At 46.4% G+C, this 12,207-nt stretch overlaps 1 protein-coding gene across 1 annotated transcript in view; it reads right to left on the bottom strand.

The window, feature by feature from the left end:
* LOC126533170 (uncharacterized) overlaps positions 1 to 12,207 on the bottom strand; it is a 38,297-nt gene that overhangs the window by 14,970 nt on the left and 11,120 nt on the right. Inside the window, exons 5-9 of the mRNA XM_055071622.2 lie at positions 11,251 to 11,391; positions 9,408 to 9,446; positions 4,676 to 4,804; positions 2,970 to 3,035; positions 103 to 426 (exon numbers count right to left, since the gene is read on the bottom strand). Of these exons, the coding sequence (XP_054927597.1) occupies positions 103 to 426; positions 2,970 to 3,035; positions 4,676 to 4,804; positions 9,408 to 9,446; positions 11,251 to 11,391 (699 nt within the window). The remainder of the gene's footprint in view (positions 1 to 102; positions 427 to 2,969; positions 3,036 to 4,675; positions 4,805 to 9,407; positions 9,447 to 11,250; positions 11,392 to 12,207) is intronic.

Raw genomic sequence — 12,207 nt, 5'->3', positions numbered from 1 at the left:
ACTTGCTATTGGCTCTTGTTTCGGTCAAACTAGATGTGCGAAAAAGCGCACTTGCGGATTTTGCAATATCGTCCTTAGGGGGACTCGGAGGAAACCTCTCACCCGCCTTGACGCTCGTCCGAGACTTCGTCCGGGACTTCGCAGCAGGACGTCGAGTCGATGTGGCGACAAGGCGCTCTTCCTCGGCTTTGTTCTCCTCCTCAGAGTGTTGTTCACCCTCGGGGTGCTCCGCCGAAGGTTCTTCCGCTGAAGGTTCTTCCGCTGCGGGATGCTCCGCCGGAGGCTGTTCCACCGCAGGTTTTTCGTGCGCGGATTCCTCTTCGGGTTGTTCCTCTTCGGCCGGTTCATCTTCTTTTTTGTCGCGGCGTGGGAGACCGTCCCGCGCGCGCGTTTCCGGCGGAGTGGTCGAGCGCCGTTCCGTGGCGACTGCACACGGCACCAAACCAGCTGCCTTCAATTCGGAAGGCTGTGCTGCTCTGGCACAGCGATTTCTGCGCTTTATCTACGCAATGCCCGGGTGTTGCCAGATATTATTTTGTGAATTCCAACCGAGTATTATCTGAAGTGTGCTAACCTTCTGGGGCAGTGCTACAAGTAAACTTCAAATGAAGCAAGGACCACGCAGCGAGCAAATAGGGAAAATGAGGATGGCGGGAGGGGAGGGGCTTAACGGGATAGGAGAAAGGAAGACGGTAGTATCGATCAGAGAGGAAACATGGGCCAACTGAAACTGTATATTTGATTAGGAGAGAGAGAAATTTATGAAAGAAACGCTGGGCAGGGGCGGGAGTCGACCTCAGTTACTGTGTTCTAGTCTATTACTCAGCGGCGTTGGGGCACCTTTATTAAAGGAAAGAACTAGAGCAGACAAAAACTGGAGGACGCTTAAGCTTCGCCTTCAAGAGTGGAACGCGATAGCGTTTCCCTCGACCCGCCAAGCGGTGTAAGGCAATGCGTTACGGCGCAGCGATCACTTACGAGGCGCCCCACATCGGACTTTGCAACCACCAATCACGCTGTGAGCGCCGAGCAACGCAGCGTTCGGTGCGGCAACGAAACGTGCGCCTGAGCAAGCGGAACGAACCAAAGAACTCGGTGTCTCGGAGGGAGAAACGATCTACGCGAGCCAAACGTTGTGATCGGCACGGACAGCCGGGCCGCGACGCGCCTCGCATAGGTTCCCGCACGGCCTCAATGCACTCAAACGAGACGAAGGCGAGAAGCGGGCGAGTGGCGCGCCACCTGTCGGGGCAGCGCCGTACATTCCGAGGAGGGGGTCTTCAGTGTTTGCCGCAAGATGGCTCTGCGTGTGCGGCAAGCGCAGAAGAAATATAGCGGAAACGTACTTCGCTACGCGTTTAACTGCGACCTCTGTAATTTACAGGCTCATAATTACCGATATACACCGCAGTATAACGTTCTACGGCACGTTTCTAAGGCAACACAGCATTCACTAGAGGCACTTTTGTCTCGCTTTGACCCATCGAACTCATGGCTGAGTGGTGGCGTTTCCGTCTTGCACTCCGGAGACCCTGGTTCGATTCGCACCCAGCCCACCTTGCAAGCTGTTTTTATTTATGAATTGCCTTCCGGGATCTTTCGCTCACGGCCAACGCCGCCAACGCCGCCGACACCGGCGACACCGGCTTTTCTGCGACACGAGCTCCTTAACGCTGTCGTGTTATAATAGCTGGTCTCTAGTAACAAAATGGGGTGCCAAGGGGAGGGTTATATAGTAGATTAGGCGTTGTGATTACATCAGGAAATTTGCAGGCATAGCACGTGGTCAGCTAAAGCAGAACAGGGGTAACAGAAGTTTGCTTCAGGGAGAGGCCCTCGTCCGCCTGTGGACTTAAATAGATTCATTATCTTTGTTTTTTTAAGAGTGTGCGAAATAAAAACTAAGAAGTTCCATTTATATATATATATATATATATATATATATATATATATATATATATATATATATATATATATATATATATATATATATATATTCAGTTTTAGTGGGTGTACAGAAATGGGTACAACAGTCCTGCGTAAAGAAGGTTAGTCCCTGAGAGGCAAGCTAACTGGCAAAGTTGACTGCTCCTAAGCGGAATACTGCAGTGCTAATGCTCAGAGCGCTCCAATTCTTTACTGAACACTTGCATATGAATATTTCACGAACAAATATATCTTATAGGCATACAGATATTTAATGCAGTTTAAAGAGCTTATTTAATGCTGCGGTATGTCAGACATCACCGTAGGCTATTCGAGTAGTCCAGCTAAATAGCAAACCTACTAGTGCAGTTTTTTAGACCGCAGTTAGGCGCCCGTATCCGTGGCGAGCGCCGGCGTCGGCAACCGAGCGAACGACCACAGCAAAAGATGAAAGAGCGAGCGCGGAGTGCAGCGAAGGGTATGACGATAGGGTGAGAAGAAAAGGGTAGTGCGGCGACGATAGCTACGAGATGGCGCCAGAGTAGCGGGCGTCGTCTGGGAAGTTTGTCGGCAGCACCTGCTGTGAAACCCGCTGTCTTTAGCGATCTCCAGATTAGTGAGGCAGTCGCGCCACACTTCGCTCCGTTTGCAAGGTGCCGCACAAGACAGTGTCCGCGCTAGCCAATATATTGCGAAATGAAAAAAAAAACATATAGAGATACGCTTAAATTTCTCATTAGTGAGTATCGTAATAATCGGTGATTTCTTTTTTTTAGTAAACCCACTATAATTTAAAGGACATTCACAGTGTGTATATGTTTTATCGTTTACAAAATACCAAGGATTTAGACATTAGCGGCAGCATTGGTGACGCCATCTTGTGAGGCCGCGTTTAACCATATATAGCTAATTTAACTATAATTGGAACGTCTGCGGTCCACTTAGCTGACGCAATAAAGGCTTCTGCAGCAACGTAACCAATTGCAGTAATGGCGCACGTCAAATCGACGGGAACAATGTGAGGAGGAGCGAATAGACGATACCTTCGTTGCGTCGCCGTTTTCCCTTGGCTTCGCTGACTTTTTTCGTAGTCTGGCGACGGGTGGTCGCTAGAAAAAAGTGTACATGCTGGTTTAATGCAAGTTAGCTGTCACCGACAAGCGCTGCTCATGAGATGCGCAAGAAGCGGCAGCCAATGAGAGACGACGCCAGCACGTTGCGAAATCGCACACGCCGCTTTTTTTCTTTCTTTCTTTTTTCTTCGGACGTATGCAATACATTTCACTAAAGAAGAATGGTACCCAAGCCTAAATTGGTAAACTATACACTTGGGAAGTAACAAAAATATAGGTCGCACAGCAGCGTTCAGCGAAGTCTAGGAAAAAAATGCGATAGAACGAAATGGCGGTGGCGACGCAAATTTTAGGTTCCCGCACCAGTTCTCCGCGACGACCGTTGCTGCTGTGACAGCGCGTACTCGGAACTGTAAATTAGTGCCTTATCAATGAACAAAGAAAACTCAGACTAAATTCTGCAGGAAGTGAGGACGACCTAGCAACATTTCAGAACTGTCTGCGTATATACAAGAAGGGCCCAAACTGTCGAAAATGCTTTGGAATCACCGAAGACACAATGACCCACTGGTCCTGCCGCCTGGACGCCAAACTGAACAATAAATACATCGCATTTTGTTTTCTTCTGCGAGTAACCAACATTATATTTAGCGAATATAATGAAAACAGAATCTTGAAAAATACTTCGCATGTCTAAACAGACTTAACCGTTCTGTTTCGTGTCCTTTTAAATTATAGTTCTCTTGAGGCTGGTGATACAATTCCAGTTCTTCAAGTTGATTACTCGCGGAGGCGCAGACATTACTTGCTCGACAAACACTCTATATCCGCTAAATGCATGCTTAATTATTCCCTTTGGACCACATGTTGCAAATTCCTTAACTGAAGCCGGGCAGTTGTGAAGTCATCTTCACACTAGCAAAAATCCTAGACGACTGTCATCGCCCTGCCCTGAAGTCTCTCCTCGATTTTGTCAGAATGTCTGACGTCTTATGCTGGCAGTATAGATCCTGCTCCAGCAGCGCGCTTTGCCGTTCCAAGACCCCTTCTTTCCTTTCTCGTTCCCCGTACTTGCCCAAAGGCCCACCCATGAAAAAATTTAATAAAGAACTCATCGAACCAATCAACAGTACGATATGCTCGCTCTATTACCGATAAGCGATTCGAAATCATTTTTTTTTTTTTTTTAGAATTTCAGCCGAGTTCGTCTCTGAGAGCTTGTGGGTTATAAATGTACGTTTAGTTAATTAAAAGTAATAACACCCCAAGTGGCTTAGCCTACCCATAAACTCAAACTCCGGTAGCGTTGCTTTTGTGCGCCCTGGGTGTAATAGAACGTTTTAGATTAGGGAACGCAAGGCACCTTACGCATCTTGGCTATTGGTGAGACTCATGCGGATTGCTTATTATTATTCAAGTCGGACGCAAGCCTCTTGCGTCCCTTACTCTAAAGCTCTCTAACAGAAAGTTTCAGAAATTAGTGTCCCCAAGCGACTTTGCCTAGCCAAAAACGCGAACTCCTTTGTACCCTTTGCACACTGTTTTGAACGCCTGTGTGGGTCCCCTATTCCTTGAACTCCCTAATGTTCCTTAACATAGGGTTTCACATCTCTAAAGCTCCCCAGTAATCAGTCGGCCAAATGGCACAGTGCGCTATCGCGTTAGAGTTACTGCACCTTCAGACGTCGTGGTGGCCTCCTCGCCCTCTTCGCTGGCCTCAGACGCCGCCGTTTCTTCTTCGGCCGTGACGAGCGGCGGCGGCGCTGGTGTCGCCTTCGGCTGCCTTTTGGTATGAGCCGTTTGCTCTGCAGTTAACGCGCGCATCGAGTGTCAGGTGGCGCCAGTGGACTTTCCCCTGTGGCGAAGTTCCTCTATTGTGTCAAGCATCGAATGTTCTGTTCATCAATCCCGTTATCTCGAAGTGCAAAAAATTCGGGATGCAAGCGCGTACGCCTAGTCTCAGAGCTGAGTAATTCTGAAGAGTCTGCGCCAACAGTTAGCGAAAAAAACTGTCCTGTCCGTACAGCTGAGTGCCCTTGTTTTCGCGTTTATTTTATCTTACTTTAGCTAGCTCGTGATCCCGCAATGGGAGGAAGCTTTAGCTCGAGAGCTTCGACCTAAATACACGGTGTCGAAGAAACCGTCTTGCTAGGCAACCACTGCTGGAATTTAATCACGTTTGTTACATTCAAAAGGCAGCATGTACCCAATCATTAGTTATTTAAACCATGAATTGTTTTACAAAAATGGTTAAAGGTCGCCAAAAATACTGAAGCATCAAGTTTGCAACTCTAACTGAGCGATAAAAAAGCGATGTCACAGTTAGGTATAAGATGCATCAATTGAGATATCGAAAGCGGAAGAAATTGATGTGTCGTGCACGACTCTGAAACATGGCATTACTTTGGGAGTAGGATAAAGAACACGGTGCAAGATACATACGCTTTAGGTGGGCACACTTCTCCGTTTGCTTGCGAGGCGCGATCGACCAAAGTAACAGAATATCTTTCTCTATGGTAACAGCGTCGCTCGCCCGTCAGCGCACCGGCGACAGCAGCTACCTATCGGTGGAACGACACAACATTAAGACAGAAAAGGACTTATCTCCCGTTGCTATAGACCGTTTTTTCGTAGGCGCCGCCATATTGTGAACGCAGTGGCGCCGCCTATGAGCAGCGCCATACTGGCTTGGGTGAAAGCGGTCTTTTGCATGGCAGGTATACGCTCGGCGGTAGGTTTTGGCGTTTGTTTTCGCGGCCGTGTGGTCTGTTTAGCATGACGTGCGTCTTCTACGTAGTAAACGGTTCCGTGAGACGTGCTGAAGTGGTTTAATGCGTCATGGCCGGAATTTCTGCTGGCGTTGAGGTGGACGGAACACGCAGCGCGATGTGTGCGCGCATATTTGAGCCTACAATCAGCCTCGGGGATCAATTGTGTATTTCGAATGTTCCTATCACTAATGCGACCTATTGCAATATTATCCCCTATTTCTAAGCTGCGGTTTAGGAGCCATGAAACATACGCGACGATCGTAACAGCGTGCACATGGGTACCGTTCTGCTACAATAGGAGCTGTGCTGTTATACTTTGACAAGCGTTGAAAATGTTCGCTGCAGGTTACATTGCGTGACTACTTGGTTGGATGGATGAGGTTTCCACTCACGAATAAAATAGTTTTGGCTATTAATAGCAGCATACCTTACAGTCTGAATTAAGCTTGTCCAGCAAAGCGATGGTTTATGAACTGCGCGAGTGTCCTAAGCAGTAGTAGGTGCTGGATTACAGATATCTTTGTTCGCTACAGCGCATGGTCCAAGCATACGGCATCAGCGGTTATATATTTATAAACGTTGAGCGGCGTTAGCCCGTTTTCTGATGCTTTTTAGAGAAAGAGGATGATAACAGAATTTTTTTTTCTCGTTGTGTTCGTTCAGTTCTCTACGACACACTCACACGTATTACGGAAATCTTGCGCTCAAAAACAGCCATCGCATTCTTTTTATGCGAACCCTCGCGTATATTATGGCTGTATACAGGCCAAAGAGGCAATGCCGAAGCACACAGCTTATATATGTATCGTGCTGGCTCACCAAGCGCAGTGATCGCTGTGTTCAGCAGCGCCATGCGCTTCAAGCAGCAAGGCTAGCGTAGACATATGGTAATTTCAAGCATACTAGACTTGAGATGCGTGAGAACGATGCCAGTGTATCACAAATATTTGATAGCGCCTGCCGCTCAGATGTTCCGTGGTTGCCTTCTGAGGTTGGCCGTGCACGAGCATGCGCTCTTATGTTTTATGTTTTACTCCCTACGCCAATCGATCAGACAGTGAGCTGATTTACCATTTAATGCTGGTAATGCAGAGACGCCGGTTTTTTTTTATTGAATGAAAATCGATATAAGCAAAATAGTAAACAACACATACGCGCACCGCGACTGATAATGCGCGTACACCGCGGCTGATTATGCACGTCACATTTTTGCGCCCCCAAGAAATATTTCTGCCTACAGTAGTTACCGATGCACCGAAAGGCTTCCCTGACGACCTTATATGAACGAACATGGCGTAAATTTCACAAAGTAAGATCTAAAACACCTCGAAATCGTTCCGCAGCACGCGACAGCAGTACTTTCAGGCAGCGCCGCGCCGGATCGCCCAAGCCAGAGAGGAGGAAAGGCTCTCCGCGCGCCCTATCCTCCTCGCCCGATGAAAAGGTCTATAGCGACCGCCGCTTCGCGGCAAATCCGAAATGATTAAGTGACGCGGCGAAAGTAGGTCACTGGCGGAGAAGGAAAGGCGCCTGTCACGTGCTCCCGACGATAGCGGCTATACATCTGTGAGGTGACACAGCAGAAAGAGCGCCCGCAGATTTCCCTAGGAAGCGTCGGCAACGGTAGATAAAACCTTTTCTGTCTTGAAAGTGCGTCGCCGCGCCGATAGATGTCCGCTGGCGTCACCAGACCGAGGGGCGCGCGCCGTTGCTGCATTATATGGTCGATCGCGCCTCGCCAGTATGTTCACCTAAATAATTTGTAATCTTACACCGTGATTAAAACGCTCGTGAGCATTTCCGTGGGCTGTAAACCAATACATCACATTTTTCCGCTCAAGATTCTCTAAAAGGTTCAGTTTACTGAACTCCAACATCCTTTTTTTTTCTTTTTTCTTTTTTTGCAGACCTATGAGTTTTTACACTTTGTGCTTCAGTTGTCTTTTCCTAATTTCTTTTTTAACTTGTCCATTTGTGGCAAATTTTATCGAAAGGCTGATGCCCTGAACCAAAATTCTGCTTGACAAACTCGGTAGAATTTAGCTGTCGCTCTCAAATGCAATAAATTTCATTCATATCAGTAATAGGTTATCTAGCGAGAACATTTCCCGAGACGATAATGAATCCAGTTACTCTAGGAAGATGTTATATTTAGGTGATCAAGTCTTTTTTTTTTTTTACATATATTGATGAAAATTTCAAATGCAAAAAAAAAGACGGAACTTCAGATACCATGTTCTGAAATTTGCAACTTGTGTCACAATTCTGCAGACCGCATCTATGAAGACATTCAAAGCAGATAAGATCGATCCATTATTCAAATCACCAGCAATTCGCGAGCAGGGCTTTGCTAAACACCCGTAAGCATTGCAACAATTACACGTAACCTATAAACTCATACACCACATTCGTCCCTTTTTGATGCTCTAATAGATGCAGCTGACAAAAGTGTGATATCTGTTTTTGCAGAAATGCACAATCACGTGCTTCGTTTTCTTTTCTTTCTTTTTTTTATTCATGGAGAATTACGGCTTCTCTTTTTTATTGTTTCATTTTTTAATGTATGAGGTTTCTATGAAACGTCTGCGTTTTTACAGATGCTAGGATTCAACTTTCTCCCTCGAGTGCAAGACCTTTCCTTCAAGTCGGTCCGGCAGTTGTCTCGCGAGAGCATTTCTGCATTTTACGCTCATTTACGCTTTTACACTAAAGCTTCGATCCTCTTAAACTGTGATTTGGTTTTTGCAGATTGGATGAGCGTCACAGCTGAATGACTCGTCGATTGTGGAATCATACGCGGTTGAATAACATCTGTTGCTTTCAAAAGTAAATTTGGTCGAAAGTCGAAGCTCGTATACCCGTCATTCTTCCTTCTTTCTTTTTTTGCGTCCTTCTTTGCTTCCCGCGTGGTAAATCAGAGAAAACTCGCGTTACGGCGGGGTTGTTTCTGACGCATTCTGGTTGCGCACAGCGTCGAAAGATGTTGCCAGTTGTCGCTGCAGACCAGAATAGTTCGTGGAAATCGTGTCTATATGAATGGCGATTGATAATGAGCTCGTGTAACGAGAGGTAAGCTTACGACCTGTCATGAGCAATCATCTAAAACATTTGCGACAAAAAAAAAAACGTAGTGTACGACAAAAAGTGCATAAAACGATTTAATGTCGTTGAAATTGTGGTTGGCTTAATAAAAAAGTCATCATAGAGAAATATATATATATATATATATATATATATATATGCGACTACCTTCAACAAGTATTAATTTCAATGGACTTCGCCACAACAAGTTGTTTTGTTGTAAGTTCAGCTACTTGTATGTTTGTTTTTTGGGCTCCTGATAACAGAGTGTCGAGTTAGATTCGCGTAAGCATGCTATTCCAGAACTGATATCAGCTTGTGCGTTTCCCACCGAGACTTGCAGAGTGAACTTTCAACAAACGGTGTCTTCCACGCGCTTCACCATTATCACTTTTCTTTTTCCTACAAAGTAGAATTAATTCGCGCTCTTCATTGGCTTGAATAAGCATTAGTGCACCTAATAGTCTGCCATCGTGTACGTGGCTCTGCTACCATGATGCCAGAGAACGTTCCTTTATAAACAGGTTTAAGAAACGAAACACCAAAGAGTGCTTACTTTTGCTGCCTTGCCTTGCCTGTGTTCTTCGGACTTTCGCTGCGATTTAGAAAACGAGAAGAACGAAATTTGAGATGAATCAAGAAATTGACCCTGCCAATGCGCTCAGTTACATGGCACTCACGTAATGCAAGGAAAGCAAGTCGCGTTGCTTCTTATGGCTTCACGGTTCCACAGCTATGCCACGCAGTAAAGCACATGGTGAAGCGGTTTAGAATACGAGTGGAAGCAGCGTCATAAACGGACGACACTGCGCTGCTTGCAAGTAACGTTTATTACGTACTACGCATGGAGTATAAATACACTTGCATAGGGAAAGGGAGGGGGAGGAGGGGGAGGGAGGAGGGACAAAATGGTAAGAACATATAACTGTGTCTGTCAAACTGTCAGTCGTCGCGCACGTGAACATCCACACAAAATGTTGATCTCTTTATCAACCAGATTAACTGAAGCTGCTGTAATGGACGCTCTTCTTTGTTACTGTTTGCTTTGCTTCGTCGATTTGGCGTGTCCTGTGGTTTTATACTTCCATAGGGGGCTTTCGTTAAGATACCGCAAGCACCCGACAATCTTTGCAATGCAGTGCCAGTTTGCTGCCTACTCCATATTTTAAAGAAGTTGCGTGCACCTGCTGCCTGATCTTCATACAACGGCCCGTTTGTCTAAAGTATAATTTGCCCCAAGACAGCCAAGATGTATAATACTTCGGTGGTACAGGCGGCATTCTCTGTCCATTTTTGTTATGCCGTGCGTTCTTACGTCCCGTGTTTTTGCCTCGTTTGGCCAAATGGAGCCTATATGTACACCCGGGCACAATATATTACGCACCATGAAATCGGAGAAAAAGCTGAATATTTCCGCAACCTTACAACGCAGCTTGGTATCTGCATTTCTGGCCTCGTCTAGAATATGCTGACAACATTGTCGTATACAATTCTACTGGCTACTGCTACAGGCTGCTCGGGAATTGAGCGTTTTCCGAGATCCCGTGGTCCGTAAACTTTTGTGGCCGGGTGTACACGTACCAGTCACCCCGCGTCGACGCCTTCGTTCAGTGCTTAGGAACACGACCATGCACTTGCTCTGGTCTGTCTCCGCTCTTCGGGCTCATTAGCAAAGCCGGCGCTCAGTGCAAAGAAAACAACTTGCGTTATCGGCTTCATGATTACACAGCGACGCAGCGTAGCAAAAAGCGTGCGGTATAAGGCTTAACAAAACATTAGAGACTTAGCGTGTCCGCTATTCCGGCAAACCGGGACGGTTTGGGCAGATTATCGGATGGGCGGGGGCATAAACGTGAGCGGCCGGAGCGGTGCAGCCGCCTGGTGTTGTAGAGCTCAATCAGACAAATACAGAGCTAAAATTGCAGTAACCTACTTTATTCTGATTCGCTGCTGGTGCAAATTTTCGGCAGCGGCGTAATTGTGCTCAACCACCTAAACACAGAGCCAATTACTATATTCTTCATAGCTGGGGTGTAAGTTCTCGACAGCGGCCTTATTGTGGACACAATTACGCCGCTGCCGAGAAGTTACATCCCAGCTAAGAAAAATATAGTAATTCGCTCTGTTTATGTGGTTGATCTTTGCACCACCAGCTGGCGCCACGAATGCGGCCACTCACGGTTACGCCCCCGACCATTCGGTAATCCACCCAAACCGCCCCGGTTTGCCGGAATAGCGGACACGCTAGAAGTCTCTATTACATGGGGTTTTACGTGCCAAAACCGCGAAGTTATTATGAAGCGCGGCCGAAGATTTGATCCTGCGACCTCGTGATTAGCAACGTGCACGCGGTGACATGTGCTCATGGAACCACATCAGGGCGACGCGGTCACACTCACGCGGCTTGGTCTGTGTGCGCTCGTCGGACTCCGGCTCGTCGTCTACGCCGAGGTTCGAAGGTTGGTCGTGGTCGTGCGACGCACCTCCGCTGCTTCCGCCTTGCACTCCACTCGGCAAGACCACGGGCGGAGAAGCTGATTCTGCGACAGTTTCAGTCTTATAGGTTATACTATATATATACAGGCACAGATCATGTATATATAGACAATATATAGACAACACTTTTGTTGTGTGTGTACTCTCTCCATCGACCGTCTGTATACGGAACTGAAGTTTAGTAAACTCAGCAAAGAGTCAATTGGCCAGTACTGACACGTGACGAAGAGCAACCGCTTTATAACTCGATGCTATAGAACATCGCATGCATAATGCGGAAGGTGTGGTTCACCGACGGCTGTTGACTATTTAATTCTGTGTTCTCATTTCAATTTGCCTTGTTTCGCGCATTTCAATGAAGAAAGAACAGATAATTTCATCTACACTTTCCTTTGCTTCATGTGGTTGGAAGCAATTATAATAACTTGCTTTTATTTTGAACGCAGTCACTTTGAAATGTAATCAGCCCTAACGTACTTTCCGCGCTTATAGTTTAAGCATGTACCTACAGGTATAGTATTCGCGGGTATAGAGGTATTATATACCTCTATACCGAATACCGTAGTAGAGGAATACCGAATGCAGTAGAGCATCGCTACTGGTTCAACCGTAGGACATAGAACTCTTACAGCAATGGCCGACTATGCCATACTTAGCTGAAGACGTAAAGACATTGGCAGCGACATGATTATTAACATATATTGGCATATTATTGATTCTTTTTTATTTTTCCTTTAATGAAAACGCTTAGGTTACGCAAAAACGTTTATAACGTGTTGCAGTTGAGCAAAGCGTCACACGACATCGCAACCTGCGCAGCTGCTGTCGTTTATGTGCAGTTGTACAAATAACACAACACT

Source organism: Dermacentor andersoni, chromosome 7 (assembly GCF_023375885.2).
Source record: "Dermacentor andersoni chromosome 7, qqDerAnde1_hic_scaffold, whole genome shotgun sequence".
NCBI lineage: Eukaryota > Metazoa > Arthropoda > Arachnida > Ixodida > Ixodidae > Dermacentor > Dermacentor andersoni.
This window is presented reverse-complemented; position numbering and strand designations above follow the sequence as displayed.